This window comes from Salvia splendens, chromosome 10, assembly GCF_004379255.2.
Source record: "Salvia splendens isolate huo1 chromosome 10, SspV2, whole genome shotgun sequence".
Lineage (NCBI taxonomy): Eukaryota > Viridiplantae > Streptophyta > Magnoliopsida > Lamiales > Lamiaceae > Salvia > Salvia splendens.
Window position 1 is genome coordinate 243,967 of NC_056041.1, and position 26,260 is coordinate 270,226.

Below are 26,260 nucleotides of genomic sequence, written 5' to 3' on the forward strand. Positions count from 1 at the left end.
AGTTCCAAAAATTGATTTGAATTAATTTGTTGGGACGGATAAAAATGGGTAAAAGAAAATATTTTTTGGGGTGAAGCTAGGGATGTGTTTTATTATGGAGTACTGCTTGTAATAGCTAATTACTTCTGGTCCGTGGATCTAACTAAAATTAATGGGCCAGATCCAAGAATTGAACAGTCTCAACCTTGGGTCAGTCCAGTACATACATATGAGTTGAAACTCATCAAAATAATTCCTTAAAAACAAAAAAGGAAAGGAGAAACAACAATATTCGGAACTCACTTCTTTTTGTAACAGTCTCACAGATATATCATGAATTATTATTAAACTATTTGAAGTGTGTGAGTATATACCTGATCACTTATCATGATTTATTAGGACTACTATTTAATCTTTATTTTCTAAATAAACTAGGGTCTTGCAAGAATCTTATTTTCAAGATTTCATTTATGATTTATAAGTAGTTTATTGGAAGTTCGTTAGCTTTTTTTTTAATTGAGCAGTTATACTTATCCTGATCCAAAGGAAGAATTCAAGCATCATAATTTTATGATATATACATTATAAAGTTTCTTACCAGCCATATATTCCCATGCATTACACATTTGGATATAAAGCTGATTCGATATTCTATAAAGCAAAAGTAAGTGACTAATCTTTTCTTTATTACACACAGGAAGTAAAGAATTATCATAAATATATGCCAGCAGGAAGAACTAGTATTCCTTATTACTACCATTTTCCAAATTAAGTGACACATTTTTTCATCGTTACTAAATTTACTCTTATTCTCTCTCCAACTTTATATTCTCATCGTTACTAAATTAGTATTACTATTATCTTTCATACTCCATTTTATTACCTTTCCATTTAACTTAAGAATATCACTTCCTAAATTCTTGTGGCAAATATTGTTAAAAGCATGAGTTAAGCGGGGACAAGTAAAAGAGTTGCAAATAATAATGAGAAGAAAGGTATTGTGTACTCAATAATAAAGAGGGAATCAAAGTTTCCTTTAATTGGGAAGTTTGCTTGAAGAGTTTACTACTCCTACATATGAGATATCTATATAAAGTCTGGATTAGTGTAATAAAATCAAACGTACTCTATACTTTGTAGCAGTGATGGCAGGACAAAAAAAAATTGACAACATAACAATATGTGAGAAGAGATGCTCAAAAGCAGATGGTGAGGATTCCTGCTGCATAGCAAAAATATACGATCTGTTGAAAGATGAGGCAAAAGAGCTGGAAGAGGCGAAGTTCGCGGAAACTCCGCTCCACAGAGCGGCCGAAGCCGGGAACACGGAGGTGGCGTTGGAGATCCTGAGCCTGATGCCCTCCCTGGGCAGTACGCTGAATAGCAGGGGCTGGAGCCCCCTCCACCTGGCCATAGAGGGGGCTCACCGCGAGACGGCGATACTGATGGCGAGGTTTGACAAGATGCTGGTGCGGGTGAAGGGCAAGAAAGGGATTACCCCGCTGATGCTGTGTGCAGCCAGATCCGGCGTGGAAGAGGAGCACAATAAGAATGAGGAGCGGAGGCTTCTTGCGCAGTTGCTGCTGGCGTGCCCGGAGTCGGTGAGCGACAGGAATAACAAGAACCAGACCGTGGTTCACGTGGCGCTGGAGAACAGGGGGTGCAAGACGGTGTGCATGCTGGTGGATTGGCTCAAGAGGAGGAATCAGATCACCTCGGTTCTGTCGGTCAAGGATATCCACGGCAACACTGCTCTTCATACTGCGGTTCAATATGGATGTCAAGGGGTGAGTGACAGACTCACTCTTTCTTTAATTACCAAGTAGGAGTCTTCATACTATTATTTTCCATCAAATCGAAACATGATTTTCCTTTTCCTTTTCCTTTTCCTTGTAGGGGGCGAAAAAATTAGCGGGACTGGTCAAAGTAAACAGACTGAATTCCCAAGGCAAGACCGCTCTAGACCTTGCCCAAAACCAAGATATTATAAACAACTTAATTAGTAAAGGAGCCAAGTACCAGAGAGATATTTACAAACATACAAAAGCCGATTACGTCCTCGACAAAGCAACCTTCCCCGAAGCCATCTCCCGTGCCTACTACTACCTAACCGTGCAACTCACCCTCGAAATGCGCAACACTGTCTTGGTAGTGGCCACCCTCATTGTGGCCGCCACCTACCAGGGGGTGTTCAGCCCCCCTGGTGGCCTCTATCCCCCACCAGAAACCCCCAACAAAACCACCCTAGTCGGCAGCCATCACCCCTTTTTTATGGGGCGGAGGCTGCTCGTAACGGGCGAGGACAAAAACTTGGCCGGGCGGATGGTGATGGAGAAGGCAAAATACAAGTACTTCATGCCCTCCAACACCTTCGCGTTCGCCCTGTCAGTCGTGATAGTCATATTTGTGGTCCCAGGCACGCCCGTGTTCTTGATCCTCCACATCTGCCTGGTCTTCATGTCCATGAGCTATCTTCTTGCTCTCGACGCTATATCTTATTACACCGGCATCTCCAACATGATCTTCTACATGTCCGTCTATGCCATTGGCGGAGCCTTTATTGTGAAGCTCTTGTATTATCCTGTCAAAGCGATCCTCGTCGACGAGGATTGGTGGCTGCGGGGAATCAGCGTCCAATTTGACAACTTTATAGGAACCAAGGGGAATTTCAACACAATTAGCCTCAAAATGAAGAAGCAATTCATGATTCTACGTCTTAACTGAAGGACGGATTTTCATTGTTTTCCTGTGTGTCTGAGAAGAAATTGCTTTCATGATTGTAGATTGAGATCATAACTATTGCATGTTAAGGTCATGTAATAACTTGCGTCTTTTTTTGTGTGTTGTTTTGTTTTGTTTTTTGTTTTTGAGAGGAATGGAAGTGGTGTGGGTTGATGAAATAAGATGTGTGGTAATGTAATTAATTATTTGGATGATGAAATAAAAATCTTGTTATTGGATCTGGCCTAGAATGACGACGATATGCAAGTGATAAGTTGGAATGTTGGATGTTCATCCTCTAACTCAGTGGCGGATCCCGGACCCGAAAATGGCGGGGCGGAACTTATATTTAAATATTAAATATTTAATTTAATATTATTTTTAATAATAAAATAAATAAATATTATATTAATATTTAAGTAGCACTAGCTTCATTAATAAAATATAAACATGCTTCAGCTTGCAAATATGTATTATTCATTTTAAAATAAAAATATATAAATATAAACATGCTTTAGCTTACAAATATGTATTATTCATTTTAAAATATAAAATTATTGTAAATATATGTACATTTTAAATCACTGTAAATATTATATACAAAAGTGATATAAGTAGAGCACTAAATATTTATATTTCAAAAATATTTAAAATATTTATTTTGTTACATAGAGAATAATTAAGATGCATGGATCAAATTATAAGTACTTTAGGATAAAAAAGACTTTAACACAAGATTAAAAATGATTTTAACTAAAGAATAAATATAACAACATAATATATGCAACTTAGTAAAAGTTTAGATTACATAAAGTATTTAAAGGTATTATTTTGATAATAAGAAGAAATATGAATGGATAAAATAAAAAATGAAAAATGAAAAAAAAATACTCCCTCCGTCCCGGGCTACTCGCTCATTTTCTTTTCGGCTCGGAGATTAAGGAATGAGTGTATAGGAAAGTCAAAAATGACGGCTGTAAGTGAAATTTTTTACTAAAAATGGAAAGAGTGCAAGTAACTTGGGACGCCCAAAAAGGAAATAAGTGCGAGTAGTGCGGGACGGAGGGAGTATGTTTTTGTTGAAGATTGAACCCTAGACATCTTAGTTAAAAATCCAACAACCAAACCATTGGACTACTACATTTATATGACATTTATTGAAAACAAAAATATTTCTACACTCTATGGAGGGGGCGGATATGCTATTTTCGGCTTGATTCAATGAAAAATTTAGGCTCTCCGGACGGTCGGGTAGGGGCGACCGCCCCCACCTGCCCCCTGGATCCGCCACTGCTAATAGGTTTGCTATTTCATTCGAGAAGGAATTAATTCTGATGTAGCTATATACATAAGTTTATTAACAAGATTTATTTACTAAACTAGCGTCTTGCAAATATATTTTCTAGATTTCATTATTAATTATGATCAATTAGTCCTCGGACTTGAGCTACCATACTAGCAAGTTAATACCGTATATACCATTAGTGAGCACATCAAATAAACAAAAGTATATTTGAATTAAGTTAATTATTCAGCTTTTTATCTTGAGCAGTTAGCCAAATGAAGTAATTCAAACATTATTTTAAATTCAATATATATAGTTTCCTTACCTTTTATGGATACTTTGTACCACATGCATTACACGTTTAGAGTATTTTATTTAACACTGAAGAAAGGTATTGAATAAATTACAAATTACTAATATTTACAAACGTGAAGAAAGGTATAAAGCGTAGTTTATCTCACTCAATTGGGAAACAGAATGCCTTGCTTCATTAGTTTCCCATAATCACAATTCACGTGTACTACATTATCTATATATAGATTATTGTAATAAATTACAACATCCAATGGAGGATTTTTGGAGCATTAAAATATGTGAGGGGATCTGCAAAAGAACAAATAGTGGGGATGGCTTCTGCATAGCAAAAATATACTCTTTGTTAAAAGATCACGAAAAAGAGCTCAAGGATATGGAAGAGGCGAAGTTCGCGGAGACTCCGCTCCACAAAGCAGCAGCAGCCGGGAACACGGCGGTGCCTGATGCCGTCACTAGGCAGGAAGCTGGATTTGGGGGGGCCCACCGGGACACGGCGAGATTCATGGCTGCATTCGACAGGATGTTGGTGCGGGTGAAGGGCAAGAACGGGATGACTCCGCTTCTGCTGTGCGCGGCCAGAGCCGGCAACCATGATGAAGAAGAGCGGAGGCTTCTCGCGAGGCTGCTCATAGTGTGCCCGGAGTCTGTCCGCGACGTGAACAACTTGAAGCAGACCGTGGTTCACGTAGCGCTAGTGAAGCAGGGGTGCAAGACCGTGTGCATGCTCGTGGATTGGCTGAGGAGGAGGAATCGGATCTCGTCGGTCCTGTCTGTCAAGGATCTCAACGGCAACACACCCCTTCATGCCGCGGCTCAATTTGGATGTCTAGGGGTCAGTATTAATTTTATAATGAAGCGTGAAGTGAAATGAATTCATTAGTATAATAGTAAAAAATTGAAATAAGACAATGGGTGTTTCATGTTTGTTGTAGGGGGCAAAAAAAATAGTGAAATTGGTGAAATGGTGAAATTAAACAGACTGAATTCGGAGAGGATGAGCGCTCTAGACCTTGCCATAAAATACAATCAAAGTGAAGTGAAGAAACTGTTAGAAGAAAAAGGCGCCAAGGGAAGTAATGAGATTTGCGAAGCTACAACAACAACCGATTACGTCCTCACCGACTCAGCCTTCTCCCGAGCCTACTACTACCTAACCGAAGAGCTCACCCTTGAGTTGCGCAACACCATCTTGGTGGTCGCCACGCTCATACCAAGCCGGGAGGACTCTATCCCCCCAACGACACACAAACCACCCCGGGAAGCCTAGACAGCCTCCCCCGGAGGCTGCTTTTAACAGAGGACGACACGTGGCCGGGCAGATGGTTATGGAGAAGGAGAAGTATCGTTACTTCATGCCGTGCAACACATTCTCGTTTGCCCTGTCGATCGTGACTCGCCGGTGTTCTTGATCCTCCACCTCTGCCTGGTGTTCATGTGCATCAGCTATCTTCTGGCTCTAGACGCCATATCTCATTACACGGTCATCTCCAACTACGTAGCTCTTGTATTATCCGGTGAAAGCACTCCTCATCGACGAGGACTGGTGGCTGCAGGGACTCAGTGTCAAAGTTTCCAACTGTTGTAGCGTAGTTAAATGGTTTTACACCGATACTGCTATGAGGATGAAGAAGCAGCACGCGCTGCTACTTCTTAATTAGTCATTCTTCATAGAGTAAATGCCAAAATTGGTCCTGAACATATAGTCATTTTACGATTTTAGTCCTAAACATTATCTTTTGGATTTTTTGGTCCTGCACATATGGACATTTGATCATTTTGGTCCTCCGTCAATATTTCCGTTAAAAACTAACGGTCAACATTATCTTTTGGATTTTTTGGTCCTGCACATATGGACATTTGATCATTTTGGTCCTGCACATATGGAATTTTGATCATTTTGGTCCTCCGTCAATATTTTCGTTAAAAACTAACGGTCAACGGCCGATTTTTGACTAAAACAATGGGTTGGGTCGGGTCGTGTTTGGGTCGTGTTTGGGTTACACGTTAAGAAAAAAATAATATTTTCTTAAAATCTAAGCATAATATTTTCGTTAAAATCTAAGCATAATATTCTTAAAAAATTAATTAATATTTTTTAATTAATAAAATTAAAGTATAGTATTTTTTAATTGATTTTTTCATGAATTTGAAGAAAATATTATGCTTAGATTTTATTAAAAATAATTTTTTAATTATTTAATTTTATTATATAGATTTAATATTAGTATACTTTAATTTTATTGTTTTGATTAAAAAATGATTATTTTAATTTGGTAATTTTTTATTTTATCGTGTAATATCATGTTTAAATCGTATAATAACATCATGTTTTAGTCGTTATAATATTTTTAATCAACAAAAATAACTAAAAATTAAAGGTTTATAATTTTTTAATTAATACAAAATAATTATTTTTTTTTCTTAACGTGTAACCCAAACCCGACCCAAACACGACCCAACCCAACCCATTGTTTTAGTCAAAAATCGGCCGTTGACCGTTAGTTTTTAACGAAAATGTTGACGGAGGACCAAAATGATCAAAATTCCATATGTGCAGGACCAAAATGATCAAATATCCATATGTGCAGGACCAAAAAATCCAAAAGATAATGTTGACCGTTAGTTTTTAACGAAAATGTTGACGGAGGACCAAAATGATCAAATGTCCATATGTGCAGGACCAAAATGATCAAATGTCCATATGTGCAGGACCAAAAAATCCAAAAGATAATGTTTAGGACCAAAATCGTAAAATGGCTATATGTTCAGGACCAATTTTGGCCTTTACTCTTCTTCATAATCTACTACTCTACTTACTAAATAAATGTAAACTAGGGGCATCAATTATATACAACTCTTTTATTTCTCCTTTACATTATTCACGAAAACAAACATTCCTAATTCCATATATTCGCCGAATACTATATATGAAACTCAAATCCTCTCCCGAAATCATAAATATCACAACCACACACATACATAACGTAGCTTAATTTATTAATCAAACCTGAGGTAGCTATATAGATAGATAGACACGTTAATTAATTATGACAATAAACTTCAGTAGTTCCGTAGTAATTAATTAACTATTCACACTAGTCAAAGAGATTATGGAAAAGAAGCCAGCAAAGTTGATGATTCTTCCTCCCCACCAATATTCCCTTGTGCTTGCTCCCATAAAAAGTATCCAGAAAATGAATTCTGTGCTTCAATCCATTCATTCATCTCATTTCTCTGTTGCAAACACTCAGCCTCTGAGATTGCACTATTCTGCACATCCATAGGCAGCATAAGATTCTCTAGATTCTCCATTAATGGTGTGAACTGGACCATTTCTTGTTGGTGCCATGTTTCTTGGTTCAGTAATGCAGCTTCATGGAGAATGTGATCTACTCTGGTGTTGCTAGTGAGGCCAAGGGCTTCTGCGGTCATGGTGGGCCCGATGTCGAACATGAAGGTTGTGGTTTTTAGAGGGAGTAATGTGTCCTGAGGAGGCGACTTGGTGGATAGGTTTAGGTAAGGGAAGAGGATTTGAGGAGAGGTGAAGTGAGAATCTTGATTAAGGTTTGTTTTGGTGTTGTTTGATGATGCCTTTCTTATCTTCTTCTTTATCCATGAATTCCAGTAGTTTTTTATCTCGTTATCAGTTCTTCCCGGTAAATGGCTCGCTATGTGTGCCCATCTGGCAATAGTAGATCATGTAAAAGATCAACGATCGGAGTTAAATTTTTGTACAAATTAAATTGATAAAAAAACGTTATTTAAAACAAGCAAAGTTGTCGCTTTATTATAAAATTGGCTAGAATAAAGGAAAAGGTTTGAGAGGGATGGAACGTGGGATTTCTTCGTTGAGAAGTGACTTAAAAAACAAGTGCTAGAATAATTCATACTTGACTACTGTATGCTTGTTTTTGACTATAAAAACATTCTATAATTAGACAAAATTTGTGTCATTACCATCTTAACGACTTTCCAAACTGCCAAGTGAAAGCTACGTATTTCAGTAAGAAAAAATACTACTACTACATGCAAAAATACACACATTACTGTAAACTAGTTATTGCTTAAAAACACTCAAGAATTCAATATCTATATATACACACATTATACATATAACCAAGAATTGCATTTATAATGATCAACAACCTTCAAAAATATACCACACAATCAATATTAATTCTACTTAATTAATAAAATAAAAATCTTGTGTGTACAATGTTAGGGTTTATTACCTGTTTCCTACTGCCCCATGAAGATTGATGATCATCTTTTCCTCCTCTGGTGTGAACCTCCCCCTTCGAATATCCGGCCTCAAATAATTTATCCATCTCAGACGACAGCTCTTGCCACATCTTTGAAGCCCTACCACAAAAAAAAGAAGAAAAAGTCGAGATTACAAAATACTAGGAGTTATAGACGATTGATGAATGTGAAAAACCTGCTTTCTGAGGCACTTCGCTCCAACAGCCATAGCCATGAGTGGTGATGTATTGGACGAGCTTCTCGTCTTCCTCGGGCGACCACAGGCCCCGCTTGACCTTCTGCTGGTTGCAGCAAGAATGGTGTCCCATGATCACTAATTTTGAGGTTAAATTAAGCAGAAAATTGGGAGCGATTCTGCTCTAATTTATGTTGAGAGAGAAAAAAATGGACCCATGAAACAGGACTAATATTTGTGCGTTCCATCTAACACTAAAATGACATTTGATCAAACTCAATATAGTTCTACGTACACATGTAAGTATTATGTACAGTAACAAACTTTTATTTTCATCAAGCTAGGCTAGCTGCCTGTGGCTGTGGGTACATCTCTTCCGCCGATGTTTGCGTACGTACGACGTGCAAATCAAGTCATGTAATAACCAACTTAACCATTATTAATAAAGAATCACAATTTCTCTATTTTTTTTTTTATTATGGGGAAAGAATGCCGACAATTTCAAGTGTGCAACACTCCAAACTTGTACCAATAACTATTTTTAAATGCACATTTTTTATTCTCGTGATCATAGGGTAGCATTTTAGCCCTGTGATCGCTTTGGCCAGGAGGTAAATTTTAGGGTTAATCATGTCTTGTGTCACTGATTTTTCACATATTTAAACTATAATTATAGATATCACATATTCATAATCAAAGTTAGGTTGTTTTTCATATTGTTAATCCTGTGTTACAATGGGTTCGGATCTCCTACTGTGCTCAATTGCACAGCAGGCCATATTGTGCATTAGAACGTGGCAGGGACGGATCTAATATATGTTTAGAAGGGGCAAATGCCCCACCTCAATTTCCAATAGATATATACATATATACATTATGTTAATCTAATACTCACATATTCACGATAATTTGCCCCCCTTCATTTAATAAAATAAAGATTTACTTGCCCCTCTCCTATGAAAAACACAGCTTGCACCATCACACGTAACAAAATAGTAACAAAATAGGGGAGATCCAAGGCCCAAATTAAAATATATAAATATAAGCCATAGAAAATAACAAAAAAGAAATCTAAAAATGTGTTCCTTTCGAAAAAGCCGCAATAACTGAGGCCCTCTCCCAACACCAAAATTTTTTCTCTTGTTATTATATTTTTTATATTTTAATATTTATTTATTTATTATATGTTAATATTTTGCCCCTCCTACTACAATTTTCTGGCTCCGTCCCTGGAACGTGGCAATTAAATCTTTCTATTTTTCTCAATATTATTGAAGCCGCATGGGGATCCCAACCGGTGTTACAATTGTTTCAAGCATCAGAGATATCGAAAAATGCCCACAGGTTTGGGTCTACCAACGTAAGAATTCTAGTTCCATCACAATTTTAATGTTCATAACTTTTTTTGTCATTTTTCGGGAAATGTCCTGAATAAATGGGACATTTTTTTAAGGAAAAACTCAGGCTATAGGGGAAGGTGAATTCAGGCAAAAAATATTACTAAACTTTTTAGAAGTAAAAGCTAGGTATGCATTGTCCCACATGCACTCCATTCTTAAGTCAAACTATGAAATGATGGAAATTACTATATTTGATGCTATTGTATCAGAACCTTGTATTGTATATAATGATAAGCCCAAAACTGATTCACCACTCAGTTTTTTCAATTATGTAAGTCTTATTTTCTCTTCTATACTATTTTCTTGGCTATGTGTGTGTTAGGTGTGTATATAGTTCTATGTATTACAGATTCATTTCAACAATATACGTGTGCAATTAACCTATATATTTTGATTTGCAAGACAGAGGGAGAATACGGTTATAAATAGAGGATACATTTTGAGCAATAAAATAATGTAAGTGATGATAGAGAAAATGGAGAAAGAAGCAATGATAATGACCATTAGAGAGGAATTTCAACTGATGCAAATCTTCCACCATACAGATTTGAAAAATAAGTGAATTTTATGAGAAGCTGGATTTGGAAGTAAAATGAAAATCATTCTAAAAAGGACAGATTTAGGGGTGGGAATGATATAAAATAGAGAAATGATTAATCTTAGCTTTAAGGGGGAGCAATAGAGTAGCCTATCATGGCCTACACCTTAGGGAGAGATTACGAAAGTAATTAGTGAGAAATGACATGTGAAATAACCTCCTAAGCATGGTTGGTTGAGTTAGGAGTAATTCATAGATAACAATAACATATCCACCTTAATCAATTAAGCTCTTTAATAATGTTAATTATGCTTAATTTCTGTGTGTTTAACACTAACTATTTGTATTGGCGAATTGCAGCCAGTGATGGCCCATTAAATGGGCCCTATCATCCATCATTAGTAGCTTAATTATACCTTTCTCGTAATCACATCCAACTTGCTCCTTTTAATATTTTCAAGCTTTTTTCTTTTTTTTATTAAATTGAAGTTGAAGCTTATATTTGCTCTTTTTACAAACATATTAGTACCATAATGTTTCTAATAAGAAAATTTCACCAGTTAGATATCTAGTGCAATATTAATCGTTATAGTTTAGTACTTAACCATAAAAAAAAGTTTAGAAAATTTGCCAACGTTTAATATTTTTACGAAAATATCTGTACCAAATGAATAATAATGTATCAATTCGAAAATTTTGGATTCTGAAATTCAATGTGACGTGTTAAATTATTGAGTATTTGAATGGTTGAGTATCAAAATGTTACTACTTCAACATTAATTAGATATTTTTAAGTAAAAATGTTTAACGTTAAACGTTTTCGCATGTTATACTAATTTACCTTTCAGATTCCACTCACCCATTTTATAATAATTTTTGGTTATCAGCATGTATACTCTATGAATTAATTGGTGAACATTTTCATATAAGTTATTATCTAGTAAAATTTCATTCTTGAAAAGCGTAAAAAAAAAAAATATTTATTGTAAATAATGCTCTGGGATTGTATCTAATTTACCTACTTAATTGCATTCCTAAATTTTTAATAATTAGAAATAACTAGTAATATATAAATTAATCGTGAAAAATAAAACATTGATTATTAATTATTTAGTCTCACAAACTACATACAGAGCGGCCTTGTAGAACCTAGAATTGTGGTTATTTAATAAGGCCCAAAATCTATTTTGGGCTCTTCAAAACAATCTATTTTGGGGTGTCCCCATCGCTATATTTAATGTAAAGGTCGGCCGCTAATCACTCATCCATCCTCTTTTAAAACATGTAAAAGCCTCTTTCATTTTCATAATCACATTTCTTTATTAAAGCAACTTTTTAAACTAATTCTCCTTAATAAACTAATTCTTTCTCCCAAAACGGATATTATTCGGGAATTTCGCTTTAGATCTTTGAGAATCAATTTTCTTAGATTCTAGTGTAATTAATGTATACTCCTAAATTGTAACGGCTCCGTAGAGCATCCGCAATGGCGGACTTCCCGCCGGACGTCGGACCGGCGTGCCGGATGTCCGCGCTGGACGTCCGTTGCGGATACCTCACATCCGCGGCTTTCGGGCGACGTCCGCCATTGCGGTGCCACGACGGACGTCCCAATTTTTGATTTTTTAAAAATAATTATGTATGTTTTTTACTATTTAAATAAAATCGTTGCATTTTTTCCGTATTCGTGTCGAAATTTTAATTCCGTACATATTTGTGAATTTTTATTATTGTGGATGTCTGTCATTGTGCAGTGGGATATCCTTATGATGTGGCAGTGTAGTGGGATGTCATTATGACGTGACAGGAGGTGTTTTTAGGAAGTCTGTCGGGACATCCGCACCATTGCGGAGTTCTTAAAAAAATTAAACGAATTAAAATGGCAAATGTAACTCGAATTGGCGGAGATAAATAATTTTGACAAAAGATATTTTACGCATTCTAAGAGCATTAACAATGGTTGGGCCCTCCCATTCCACGTCAGCATTTGGCCAAAGGGCCTATCTTCCCACAATGGAAGGGCCCTCCCATTTCCACATCATCATTTATTTTGCTTTAAAATTTTTTAATATGTTATCAAATTAAATAAATTTAAATGCAAAAAAAAAATATTAAAACGCAAATCATCGTTGTATTACAAGATTGGAAAATAGAATACAACGAGATGAAAAAAAACCTACATTTAAAAGAAAAAAGTAAAATAACAAAAAAAACTACAAATAAAAACCTAGATACGAGTCAGTTGTCGGCTTTGTCGTCGGAATGCAGACCCATCTGTTTCTTCATCCGATTGATAGTTTTCCAGATGTCCGTCTTCACACGAACATCCGATTCTTCTTGATACAGCCTATAGAACTTATGCAGCTAAGCGTATCCGGCAATTCTCACATCACCCTCAGCGTCCCCCCAGTCGACTGGGAGGCACTACCCTGAGACTTCCCCTCCTTCCCCTTCGCCGCTGCCTTCGCCGCTTTCACTCCCATTGGGCGCCGAGGAGTGGGCAGAACTACCTCAACTGACTCGGTTAAGTCGGTTGGCGTCGGACCGTTGCCGCTCAAACTCCCGGATCCAACGAGCTTCGTCCTCCTCGAGCCTGTCGCCGCTGCTGCCTCAATTCCCGCCTGAAATTTTTCTTGATCCTTCAGTTTCATGTAGGCTTCATAGTGTTGGAACCCGGCGCTGCTGACGGTACTCGTGAATTGGGCTAGCGACAAATCCCGCACGTTGGTGTAGCTCATACCGCTCGTCATCATTCAGCATTTGTTCTCGTATATGCCATGAAACTTACCAATGTGGAACATGACACGCTCGAAATGCTTGCGAAGCTCCGGCGCCTTGACGGTGCTCCTTTAGGCTTCACTCCCTCCTCATTGTATCGTTGCGCGATGCGGGTCCTGAAACCAATCTTCCGTTTGGTTGTTCGATACAACCGGATCCTCGCCGATATCGATCCAACCCCTTGCCAGAGCAAGCGTCACAGCTGGCGTATAATGTGTTCGCCGCCTCTTACCCTTCGCAACAGGCGCCTCCGGCTCCGCGGCCTTCCCCTTCTCTTTTGGAGGTGATGGGTGCATCTCCTACACTTCATACTCTTCTGTGCTGAAGCTCGGATCTGTGACTAGAATAGTTGTCGATCCGTGAGTGCCGGGTGTAGAACTCATCTTCTCTGGTCGGTACACCGCGTCCCCGTAATTCGGGTCGATTCCTCTTCCGATGCTCCAGTGGAACACCTGCGGGGTAATTGACCTACCAGCATCGACAAAGGTGCTGCCGGAGATTTGAGGGAAGGCCGCAGGTTGGTTCCCGGTGAAGTAAAGAGTGAATCCTCCGCCGAATATGTTGCCTCCGGGAACTTGGTTGAAGTAGGGATTTTGCTGAGATGGTAGAGGTTGGTTGAAGTAGGGATTTTGCGGAGTGGATGGAGTTTGGGTATCGAGCGGAATTTGGGTTCCGCTCGTGTATGGGCTTCCATCGCAGGATAATTGGGGAGAGTTGTCAGAATCCATTTTGTAGAGAGAGGAAGTGTAGCGTGAAAAGATGAGTGATGGAAAGTGGTCAAAGTGTTGGAAAGTGGAGGAATGAGAGTGAAAGTGATGGGAAATGGAGATATATATACAGAAAATAAGAAAATTTTCGAAAAAACCAAAAAAAATTAAAATGAGAGGGCCGATCTTAGGCCCTTCCTCCACAATGGAGGGCCGATCGAAGGGCCCTTCTCATCGGCATAGGGCGATATATCGCCATTTGGGAGAGAGAGAGGGGGGGCGGTCGACGGCCCCTTTTTTGCTATGGTAGGGTGTTGATGGCCAATGGGGAAGGCCCTCCCATCGGCCCTCCATTGCTAATGCTCTAATAGTTACCTTTTTAAAAAAAATTAACTCCTATATAAGGGAGGAAATTACAAATAAACTCCTATACTATAAATATGAGGAACATCTCATGCAATAATATCTAAGCTCCTTACCACTAGGACAAAGACTCTGGACATGCTCTAATAGTTACTTAATACTACTGTTTCTGCTCGAACTTCCAGTTCTAGCTAGAAATCAAACAACCTCTATCCACAAATAATTATCTTACTTTTTTACTACTCTAAGTTTTATAAAAATACGAAAAGTGAGTAGAATGATTAGTGAAATCTGAAGTACTAACTCTATCTTATAATACGAGTTATACTTGGTGTGGTAAGAGTTTTAAGAAATATAAATAATTGTGAATTGGAATATAAGGTCTGTTTTTTAATATTATTTTTATAATAAAATGTAAGTTAAATGAGTTAATAAAATATGAGACCTACTTATCATTTATGATAAATTGAAATGTGACCAATATTGTGGGATGGATTGAAATGATCAAATGTGACTCTTTATTGTGGGATGCAAATAGTATTTAATGTTATAGTAATAAAAATAAAATAAATATATATATTAATAGTGATCGACCAAAATGACAAAATGAAACAAATAACAATTCGACTCATGAATATTATCAATTGTGACATGCTTTCCATTCCTAATTGCAATAATTCAAGAACTTAAAGTGAGGAGAGGAAGGTGGAAGAGCAATATGGTGTAATGGATCATCCAAGACTACAAGGCTCGGTCGAAATATCTGTCAAATTGCCTTTTGAATTTTGAATTTAATAATATTAGAATCTGCTAACCAACTTTTTTGCCTCTTTGGCTAGGGAAGAAAAAACAATATCTCAACGTGGGCACACCAACAGTAGTAGACAACGAAACGCGTTCAACGCCTCAACTTTTGTCATAATTTTTGGCATTTTTATTTTTAAACGCTCACACCCTTTTGGCAAAAGTGTGTCTTGCAAATTACAAGATGGCCCTCCATGTGCAAAGACCAACTTCTTTGCCATGACTCGTTAATTTTGGTATGTTGAATTTGTCCTTACTTATTGTCATCTTCTAATTATATGGTGCATGCACCCACTAACTAGAAAGCTTGTTATACACAATAATTGTTCTTGTTTTGCACTTTGATTTAGTCGAAAATTTAAATTGGTTCTTAAACTAGTTCCTATTTCCTACCGCCGGGATGATTTTCATCTAAATCGACATATAAGATCAATGGTGGTGGACACATAAAATTATTTTAGTAAAGGTTGTATATTCTCAATTTTGTGTTCAAAATTATGTGATATGGAGTAATAATTTTTCTATAATTTATAGTATGAACTTTTGCACAACAATTCACACAAAATACCAATAAATTAAAGATTTATACTACAAAACTGAACTTTGTTGGGGCTTTGTAAGTTCTTCTTGTGTCTATCAGTATGTATTGATTGAAATTGAAATAAACATTTTTTTTATATTAGTATCAATAATACAAAAATATCATTCTATGTAGAAAACATAAAAAAAAATTATTTGATTTAAAAATTAATCTTGACCATCCATGAATAAAGATTTACAAACTAGATTGATTTCTTCGAATGAACAGGATTCAGCCAAGAGCTTTTATCGAGTCGTTGTCTTCCATATACATGTATAAAAAACAGCATATGGTCCGTTCATATATAAAAATTGTACGTATAGTATAATGTATCCATCTCAAATTAAAGCAAGGGTATAGCAAGGGCAATATAGTAATTGAGTGAGAAACGGTAAGCCCCCGACAAACAATAACCATCGCCCATCCCTTCACCACTTATATTAACTACCAAAACCGTCGCTCCAAACTACCACCGCCAAAGAAAAGAAAAGAAAAGAAAAGAAAATGCCGGTGACGGAAATCCAAAACTCGTTCCTGAACCGCATCAGCATCCGTCGCAATCAGATCGCGGCCGTGGAAAGCAACAATAATGAGCAAGACCAAGAGGACGTGGAAATGTTCAGCCGCAACGTGGCGGAGCGGTTCACGACCCTCCTCCCGGGGCCTGAGTCCCCCTCGGGCAACCACCCTCAAATCCTGACCCTCTCCTGGTTCCGACAACTCCTGGACGCGTTCCTCTACTGCGAAGCCGAATTCAAAGCCCTCCTCCTCTCCACCCGCCCTCCCCTGGACCGCCTCGTCCTGGACCTCCTCGACCGCTCCGTCAAGGCCCTCGACGTCTTCAACGCCGTCACCAACGCCCTCGACCTCATGCACCACTGGCAGAAGCTCGCCCAGATCGCCGTCTCCGCCCTCCTCCAATCCCCTGTCGGGGAAGGCCAGGTTCGTCGTGCGCGCCGCGCTCTCGATACCCTCATCGCCTCCATGTCCTTCGACGACAAGGACACTGCCGGTGGTGGGGGCCACGGCAAGTGGGCGGAGCGGACGCGGCGCCTCGGGGGTGCTCTTGCGAGCCGGGACCGGGGTGGAGTGGGGAGCCTGCGGTCTCTGTCGTGGTCAGCAGCAAAGCAGGTGCAGGGGATGCTGGCGGCGCCGAAAGGGGGCGAGGCAGGGGGGATGGCCACGCCGGTCTACATAATGAACACGATGCTGGTGTTCGCGGCGTGGGCGCTGGTGGCGGCGGTGCCCTGCCAGGAGAGGCATGGGCTGGCGACGAATTTCCACATACCTCGGAGCCTGCAGCCGATGATGGTGCTGCAGGAGAGGATCGGGGAGGAGGTGAAGCGCAAGGAGAAGAAGGGGAACCCGGGCCTCATGGACGAGCTGCAGAAGATGGAAGCGGCCGCGCATTCCCTAGTGGACTTTGCCGACGGCTTCGTCTTCCCCTTGGAGGACGGGAGGGCGGAGGAGATGGCCAAGCAGGTGGAGGAGCTGGCCCAGATATGCCACAAGATGGAGGAGGGGTTGGGGCCCCTGCAAAACTTGGTCAGGGAGGTTTTTCATAGGATTGTCAAGAGTAGAGGCGAGATTCTTGATGTTTTTGATAAATCTTCTGCAACGGTGCAGTATTGAATTTACTATACCTTAAATGCCTTGTCACATTTTTTTAGTGAATGCAAATATTTTCAAAATTCTTCCTTTTTTTTTTTTTTTACATAAAAAAACATGTTTGAAATTATAACCTATAGTTTGATGTTTACTCTTAATTTAGGAACTACTGTGCTTTTGGATTGAGCGTTAACATTTTAACTTTTGATTGAGTATTTATCAATTTTGTATTGCCCAACTATTCTTGTAGGACAGGATGGAGTAAGCTTAAAATTATTACTCGGGGTATTATTATATGGACTATTTGTTTTTAACAAAGAATAAAATTGGGCTTCCCAAGGAAGTTGGCCTGGGCTATATTATATAGTCTACTATCAACTTCTCCACATTTGGGGCATTATTTCATTGAACTTACCATACTCATATATGGACCTTGGCCATGCAAAACAACTTAGCACATTGGGCTATAGCTGATGGTAATTTTTTTGTAGAAAAGAAAATACGGTAAGGCCATTTCTGAAGAAAATGATTAATTTTTCCACGTCACTAAGGCTTTGAATGAAGCCCAAGATTCTTGTTGGGCCATAAATTTTGAACTGTATTGTGATATCTGATTTTAACTGTAAATATTTTAATACTAGTACTCGTAAATATAAGCATGATTCATGACACACAATAATGTTTAGATATGATAGAATCTTATCATGGGTACCTAATATGTTGACATGGAATTTATTGTATACAATTCAGATGTCAACTTACAGTAAAGAATATTAGTTTCGTCTAATTCATCAATCTTGGACATTAATAATTAAAATAGTAGTTGTACATTTTTTTGTATTTTTAATAAAAATATTTTTTTATTATAAATAAGAATACGTACAATGCATCTGCAATTTCTAGAAATATATCTAAAATTGAAATCCATTTGTATGCAGATGAACCCATTTGGAGTTGCGTATAAAAACAAGATCATGTCATATCTTAAATAACTAGAAACAGCTATGTTTAGTTGATTTAGCTCCATAATCTTTCTTTCTTATTCATGTTATTTATCTAAACTACATGAGAGTGGGTGGTGAAGGTTGGTTGCCCATTTAAATAACTAGAAACAGCTATGCTTAGTTGATTTAGCTCCTTAATCTTTCTTTCTTATTCATGTTATTTATTTAAACTACATCATTATTTAAATTCAACTCTATATATCTATGTGGCGGTATAGTATGAACACTCCGATTTCTCCTTCTATGTATAATGTTAAATATCGAGCCTCAGAAATATTTATAATAGAAATATCTACTTCTACAGACTACAGACTAACACAAATACATAAAAAGATAAACTCCATATGATATGAAATCATATGATTTCCAAATTCATTATGTAATTTATGCAAGACCAAGGTATATTAAACTGATGAAGGTGTGTACGCTCTGACTTTGAGTCAGTGGGATTCTTCTCTGTCAACTAATCTATTTATTAATTTCTCAAGTTGGTTTAATAAAACAAGCATATCAAAACTATATCAATCATACTTTTTTCAACGTTTTAATATCATATTCGGACTGCTGATGACCTCACAAAAAATGATAGATATCTTAACAAAGACATCATTAAATAGCTAGGTGTTGTTAGTTCCTCGTTAGATGAACAATAATTTATCTACTAATTAACTAATTATGTTTAATATTTTTTCTAGTTTGCATATCAAAATAGCAGTATGGAATATATTACTTGTAATACGGCCAAAAATCAAAATCACATGGCGTGACAATTAATTTCTCTTGAATCTACCAAAGGGTGGAAAATATTTATCTTTGAATTTTTTTCCCTAGTTTGGCTCTTCGATTGGTCTAAAGGGAAGCTTAAGTAATGTTTATTGGTCTAAATGTCTAATTTTAATAAGTTGACTGATATTAAATGCATATAAAAATAGACTCTCGCTCTCTCACACAACAAAACACTATTTCCGATCAATTTCTGGGAATTTGTTTAATATATTTCCTTAGCCTCAGAGTCCTATTCAAGCAATCATCTGTGCCAATTGGAGATGTCGAAGGTGAAAATTTCCCATTCCTTTACGTGCTTTTCTATATTACTACTATATATTTCTTGTTTTGTCACAAGAAAAATTCGCATAGAATTTCTTTGATGGAATTTTCAGATTTTCAATTGATGTTTATGGCTCTTTTACTTTTCTAGACCAATAACAACATGCTAATTAACAAGTTAGCTTCATTTTTTTTATTTCTTTCTTCTCTTTTTCAATTTCAGAAAGTGGTAGTAAAAGTAGCAGTTCAAGATGAGAAAGGGAAGCAGAAGGCTATGAAGTCAGTTTCTAGCCTACCAGGTAATTTTACTATCCAACACATCAATTCTCAATCTTACTAATTTGATTTTACATATTTTACTTTTGTTTTTCTCCATTTTAATTCCCTTCTTGCTTGCCCCCTTATATTGACCTATTTTTGGTCTCCCACTTGAATGTAGTACCCCCTCCGTCCCGTCATAAGCTAGCCACTTCTTTCGACACAATATTTAAGAAATTAATATTTAAAGTGTTAAAATTGAGAGAGTAAAGTATGAGAGAGAGGGAAAAGTAGAGGAGTGAAAATAATATAGTAGGTGGAAAAATAAGTAAGAGAGGAGATTTTTTACTTAAAATGAAAATGACTCACCTATGGTGGGACATCTCAAAAAGAAAAGTGACTCGTTTACGATGGGATGGAAGGAATACTGTATTATTTTATCCCCCACTCTTGTAGATGATGTTTTCGGTGTTGAATAGGAATCGAATCGCTTGCGATGGACATGAATGAGAAGAAAATGACAGTGATAGGGAATGTGGATCCAGTGGAAATTGTGAACAAATTGAAGAAATCGTGCCCACAAATACTAACAGTGGGGCCAGCAAAAGAAGCAGAGAAGAAGGAAGGTGAGAAGAAAGAAGAGAAGAAAGATGAAAAGAAGGATGATACTAAGAAAAGCGAGAGTGAACAAATTGCAGAACTACTCAAATTGTATAAGAATTACAACCCTTGTGCCACACAGTACTACCATGTCTATAGTTCTGAGGAAAACCCTAATGCTTGTGTCATTTCTTGATGCTAATAATTATCTCTCTTATTTAGTTGTGCATACTATTGTTGAGGCTGGATTTTATCATGCATGTATAGATAGCAAACAAAGAACTGAGAGGGAATAAACTACCAACTTCTTGTGATGGTTGAGAATGAATTTTCTTAAAGTATTGCTGGATGCGAGTTGTTTATAAATAGGAGACAACTTGATGCAGTTCTATCATATGATGCCGGAAATGCCAATATGCAACGGGATTACTTGAAATTTGCATTGGGCTGATAAGTCAAACTCATCACCTTTGCCATTGCACAGTGGAATTTGACCATCTGACAAGGCCTTTTAATTCCTAAGATTTCTATACCACTAAAAATATATGTTGTTTATAAAATTAGGATATCTATGATAAGGTTCAGTATTTTTTGTGAAACAGTTTGCATCGCAGCTTGTTTATTAATCTAATAAAAATTTAACACTTAAATTAATGTGTGCGTTGAACTAACTAATCTTTCTTGGTATCACTCATATTCAGTACTAATTGAAAACAAGCATTGATTATTTATAATTATGGTACAAATAGTGACAGGATATGCACGAGAGACTTTAAAATTTAAATGATGCTTCATTAAAAAAAGAAAATGATAATTTAAATTAAACCCAATTCGGAGTTAGATTTATTTATAAATTGGTATAGACTACGTACAGCTGTCTTTCGAAAATATAAATTACAACTGCATGTTTAAACTTTGTTATTCTCTGCTGCAGTTTACAGAGGAAAGGAGTAATATTATAAATACTGATTTTATTAGTATTGATAAAAAAATAAAAATAAAAATAATATAATGAGTCCACAAATTTATAGAAAATTCGATGTTGGCAATTTTGCTTTGTATACCAATAAGTCGAGTCTTCTTCATTATTAAAAAATTAAAATTTGACATTTGATGATGCTGAAAAGTCTACCTACTACGTGCATGAGGTTGTCTATCACGGCCTTTAGTCTTTATAAACGATATGAGGGTCAACATCATCTACAAAAGACTATTTTAATTTTTAATTAATAATAGCAACATTTTTAATTGAATGGCTGATAAAATTTCATAATAAAGAAACGTCTTCTCCAATAGTTGCTTTTATATCGACAAGGATTTATCTATACTATTTAAGTATTATTTTATTTCAGTTTTATAATTCGTGAAAATTTTAAAAAACTGTCTCCATCCTTTATCGAACTTATGAATTTAAAGATCGAAAATCCAGAAGTTGAAGAATGATGATAAGTTTTTCAGTGAAAAAAAATAAGAAAAAGAAAAAAAAATGTGGCTATGGAAAATAATACTCCATCTGTCTACGAAAAATAGAGCACATTTGTCATTTTTGGGTGCCCACAAAAAATATAGCACATTTAAAATAGGAAAGTTTTGAACAACTTTTCTCTTACTAATAATATGGACTCACAATCCACTAAGAGCATCTCCAATGGCGGACGTCTGGTCGGACGTGCGCGACGGGCGACCGGGATGTCCGTCATTATGGCAGGGGAGGTCGGATACGGACGTCCCGTGAGGACGTCGGGTGTCCTCGGACGTCGGCGCGACGGGCGGGCGGACGTCCGCCATTGTGGCGTGGGTCGGACGTCCGGGTCGGACGTCTGATTTTTATTTATTTTTTATTTTTTTAATTTTCCCGTTCGTATTCGTGTTGAAATTTTTTTTCCGTAAACGTAAATTGTTTTATTTGTGAATTTGTGATTTTTTTATTGCGGGAAGTCTTAGTGGGAAGGGCGATGAGAAGGGCGGATTGTGAAGGGGATGTCCTAGTGACGTGGCAGTGGGATGGGAAGTCCTAGTGATGTGGCGGAAGGTATTTTCGGGATGTCCTAGTGGATGTCCGAGTGGGACATCCGCCCACTGGAGATGCTCTAACACTACTTTTCTCTTACTTTTTCCCCCTTCTCTCTTATTAATAATATGGACCCCACATTCCACTAACACTACTTCTCTCTTACTTTACCAATTCCATATTAAAACTCATGTCATTCACAATTTGTCCTATTTTTCGCGGACGGAGGGAGTACTATGTGGCCATAGAGTGGAGTTTTAACATCTTTTTGGGCTTTAATATGTGCAGCATATTTGTTGTTGGGCTTGAATAGACAAAAACTAAGCCTTTTATTGAATTCATAATTAATCAAAATGCAATTGTTGTTTAGTTGCTATTATTGTCATTTAACAAGCTTCATATTAATTGATTTAATCAGTTAACCAAAACTAGTATATAACCACCCTTTTGTAGTCGATTTAGCCATTTTTAATAAAAGATATTGTTTGTAAATTTGAATTATGCATCTTATTCACATTAGCCGGGTCAAATCCTGATCAAAAGAAGTGAGAACCTTCTACCTTAGTCTTAGAATGGAAATTTAGTCCAAAGAATACCTTTGACCAAAATGTTGACTATCGTGGTGGAGTCAAGTAGTATGTTTTTATTTAGGCCAGATATGACTCTGTTTAAGGTTGTACAAGTTTGGACCATTCAATGCACCACGAGGCACAACTACAAATAATGAGGTTATAATTGCAAAACATGTGTAATAAAATGATAATGGATATTAGCCTAACATTATTTAGATGAAGCCCACAGATGGATTGAATGTTCTCAGCTGCCATTGGGAAAATATTTTATGCCTTGATTCTTGATTCTCTTTCAACTTATATTTTTCATTCGTTTCATTAACTTGTCACGTGCTTATTTTACTTTTATATAAAAAGTAAGATGTGATTGCTATGAAAAATTAGATTAATTTAACGAGGACAGAGTATAATACTAGTATTTGATTGAAATAATAGATATATGCTCGCTCGCTTACATCTTTGAAAAGGCGGATCGATCTTATGCAGTAATATATAATATGCTAAAGCAATTTTGAATTGTACATGGATTCAAAAACATGCAACTATGACCAATGGGCTAAATGGAATTTCGGAAAGTAATAGTTTTACACAACAACATTTACTAATTACCAATGTGAATTATGTGATTCATTCTAACGCACTATATCAAATTAACATGACTAAGAACGAACTTGATACTAAACGATTATATAGTGTCTTGAATCTCGGTGGACAAAATTTGGTTGATTAGTAGATTAAAATTATTTTGTGTGGAACTATTTTTCTTAGTTTAGTCGCACCAATTCTAGTTGAGACATTCTGGTCAAAAAAGTCTAATTAAGTTATTTGCAGGGAAATACTTTATCAAATTATAATGTTATCAAATCGTATTTTGACTAGTTTTCTGGGTCACAAAATATTACATGTAGACAAAATTCCCATTCATATCACACAAATTCTCATTTATATTTTACTTTAATTTCTAAGATAAAAGTTTAATTTATAACTATTAAAAAATGCAATTATACTATACAAAATTACAAACTCCTACTCGTATTAAGTAAATCCACATTCTTATTCAATACTAGTATACTAATTACATAGGGCAAATTTAAACCACCCTTGAAAAATCACGACGGGACGTTTTGTGCAATAATATGCAAACCAAAATCAACGAAGCATGACAAAAGCTCTTGTGCAATAATCTGCAAACTACACCATACATATGATGAACTATGTTTGGAAAATCAAATACGACATACTCATACCTGGAGAGTGTTGGTTTCTGGGGATTACAATAGATAAAAGTAGGGCGTAATACAACCCAAAAGAAAGAAAAGGAGAAACTGAACTAAAGAAATTACAATAGAAATCGAAACAATTAAACCAGTATGATAGCCGAGTCGAAGAGGCCTCTTCCCGCAAGACGAGATACGCCCCGGTAGTGCTCTCGGTTTGGCGTGTCGTCTCCAAAGGTAAAACGACTACGTCTCTTTTGATGCAGCACCGCAATCAGCAGAGCTCCGGCGAACTGGATGGAGGAGAGGGCAGAGCTTCCACGACCGCGAGCACGGGCTCGGGCTCGGGCGGGCGGGCGGGCGGCGGCGGCGGCGCGTGCGTGTGGGCTCTTTCACCCATCTTGGTCCACTATAATTATTAAGTAACATAAAGGCACTTAATTTAAGCACATTAAAAGATGTGTTAATCCTCCAATGTGAGATAATTAACACTAGTTAATTATTCCCTAAGCTCCAACTTCAAGCTTTAATTAAAAGCTAATTATGCCCAACTTTAATCCACTATTTCTCACTCACCGGAAATCGGATTTGAGAAAGTGAATATACTACATTTATCTACGTAAAATGTAGATCGACGCTATGTCATTTAATTTCACAAAATTAAATGTCTCGTCACATTTATTATTTGGTCAAAATCCATTGACCGGGCATATTTAATCCATGATTTTTACAGAAAGATGTTTATGAACTGATATCTGACTACTTTAAGTTATAAGAAATCATTAATGAAAATTTTGACATATATAGAAAAGATCACTAGATCTTCAATTTAGTACTTGTGGATTTTTTATGTAAAACAAAATGTTCAAGCACAAGAAAAATTGACCAACATTACAATTTACAAGAGCAAAAAATATGCATAAAAATTTTATGGCTGTAACTGTGATAAGTGAGACCCCATCACTTGGAAACTATAGTAAGCAAAGAAGGCATTTAATACATAGTATTGTCTGAAGACTAACAACAAAGAGCTAGAGTTGCCAATAAAAGTTTGGGTTCAACAACATTAATTATAATGGGGCCATGATTTGAAAACTCTAGACCTTTTTTTTTTATCAATTTGCAAAGATCTTGAATGCTATTTTGACAAGAAAACTGATTATATACATAAGAATTTGAATAGGTACACTTATTACGTAAAACATTTAGATCGAAACTAGACTGTTCAAAGTAAATATTCAACCTATACTTTTATTTGACTAAGGAATGAGCTTTAGGGTTGTGATCAATTGAGATTTTTTAGCCTAATTAAGGATTGAGATGTATTATTAGCCACTCATTTTTATTAATGAATGGTCCAGAATTTGTCATATGGAAAATATTTTTAGATTAATTAATTATGAAAGGGCAGAATGATAATTTAATGGTACATTTTATTCAATAAATAAATTTTTTAAATTTCAAAGATCATTAGGTAGGAGTATAACATTAACTTTTTTTTATGTATACTCATTTTAATTATACATCTTCTACCTAACTAATAGCTTAACCTTTATAAACCGATCATGATAGTGTTCTGATTTGAAAATTAAATAAAAATAAGATAATAAATAAATAAAATTAATTAGGTGATGCCTAATCAGAGACAACTCGGGTCCAGTTCTTCTTTTCGAACCTACTTAACACACGTTGTCTTGTCATTTAATACCAAAATCAAATTTTTTAAAACTATTACGAAAACATTTCAGAAGGTGACAAAACAAAGTGATGAATATTTCGGTGTAATTTCCAAAATTCTCACACATATATAAAATTATATATGCTCATGTCGAACAGTTCACATTGTACCTAATGAATTTCAGCGTTGCCAAAATCACCTTTAATATTCTTAATTATATCTTATTGTCACATAAATCAAAATGGGACAATCAGGAAATTGAGATCTTAACAAATATAATTTGCGATTACCAAAATATAGATTTTTTTTTTACTTTTCTGATTCCAAGCCATTAATTAGTTATTTTATAAATGATTG

The 26,260-nt window shown here is 36.5% G+C and overlaps 5 protein-coding genes across 6 annotated transcripts; 4 read left to right on the forward strand and 1 right to left on the reverse strand.

Moving 5' to 3' along the window:
- Positions 1-1,082: 1,082 nt before the first annotated feature.
- Positions 1,083-2,939, forward strand: LOC121751430 (ankyrin repeat-containing protein BDA1-like). The gene is made up of 2 exons (XM_042146172.1): positions 1,083-1,766; positions 1,876-2,939. The coding sequence occupies exons 1-2, from the start codon at positions 1,125-1,127 to the stop codon at positions 2,701-2,703; spliced, it is 1,470 nt and encodes a 489-aa protein (XP_042002106.1). The 5' UTR covers positions 1,083-1,124; the 3' UTR covers positions 2,704-2,939.
- Positions 2,940-4,594: 1,655 nt separating this feature from the next.
- Positions 4,595-5,885, forward strand: LOC121751718 (ankyrin repeat-containing protein BDA1-like). Its single transcript, XM_042146515.1, has 3 exons — positions 4,595-5,136; positions 5,206-5,561; positions 5,598-5,885. Exons 1-3 carry the CDS (start codon positions 4,674-4,676, stop codon positions 5,883-5,885), a joined length of 1,107 nt encoding a protein of 368 aa, XP_042002449.1. The 5' UTR covers positions 4,595-4,673.
- A 1,259-nt stretch (positions 5,886-7,144) lies between these two features.
- On the reverse strand, positions 7,145-8,965 carry LOC121750419 (transcription factor MYB3-like). Its single transcript, XM_042144955.1, has 3 exons — positions 8,739-8,965; positions 8,533-8,662; positions 7,145-7,982 (listed from the first exon to the last, which is right to left on the reverse strand). The coding sequence occupies exons 1-3, from the start codon at positions 8,869-8,871 to the stop codon at positions 7,409-7,411; spliced, it is 837 nt and encodes a 278-aa protein (XP_042000889.1). The 5' UTR covers positions 8,872-8,965; the 3' UTR covers positions 7,145-7,408.
- Positions 8,966-16,412: 7,447 nt separating this feature from the next.
- Positions 16,413-17,540, forward strand: LOC121751719 (protein ROH1-like). The gene has a single exon (XM_042146516.1). It carries the CDS (start codon positions 16,413-16,415, stop codon positions 17,538-17,540), a length of 1,128 nt encoding a protein of 375 aa, XP_042002450.1.
- Positions 17,541-19,414: 1,874 nt separating this feature from the next.
- LOC121750414 (heavy metal-associated isoprenylated plant protein 39-like) lies at positions 19,415-20,654 on the forward strand. Of its 2 annotated transcripts, XM_042144949.1 has the most exons (3): positions 19,415-19,575; positions 19,791-19,866; positions 20,305-20,654. In XM_042144949.1, exons 1-3 carry the CDS (start codon positions 19,567-19,569, stop codon positions 20,619-20,621), a joined length of 402 nt encoding a protein of 133 aa, XP_042000883.1. In that variant the 5' UTR covers positions 19,415-19,566; the 3' UTR covers positions 20,622-20,654. The 2 variants fall into 2 exon arrangements, with proteins under 2 accessions (XP_042000883.1, XP_042000882.1); XM_042144948.1 differs by lacking the exon at positions 19,415-19,575 and having other exon boundaries at positions 19,592-19,866.
- Positions 20,655-26,260: the final 5,606 nt, after the last annotated feature.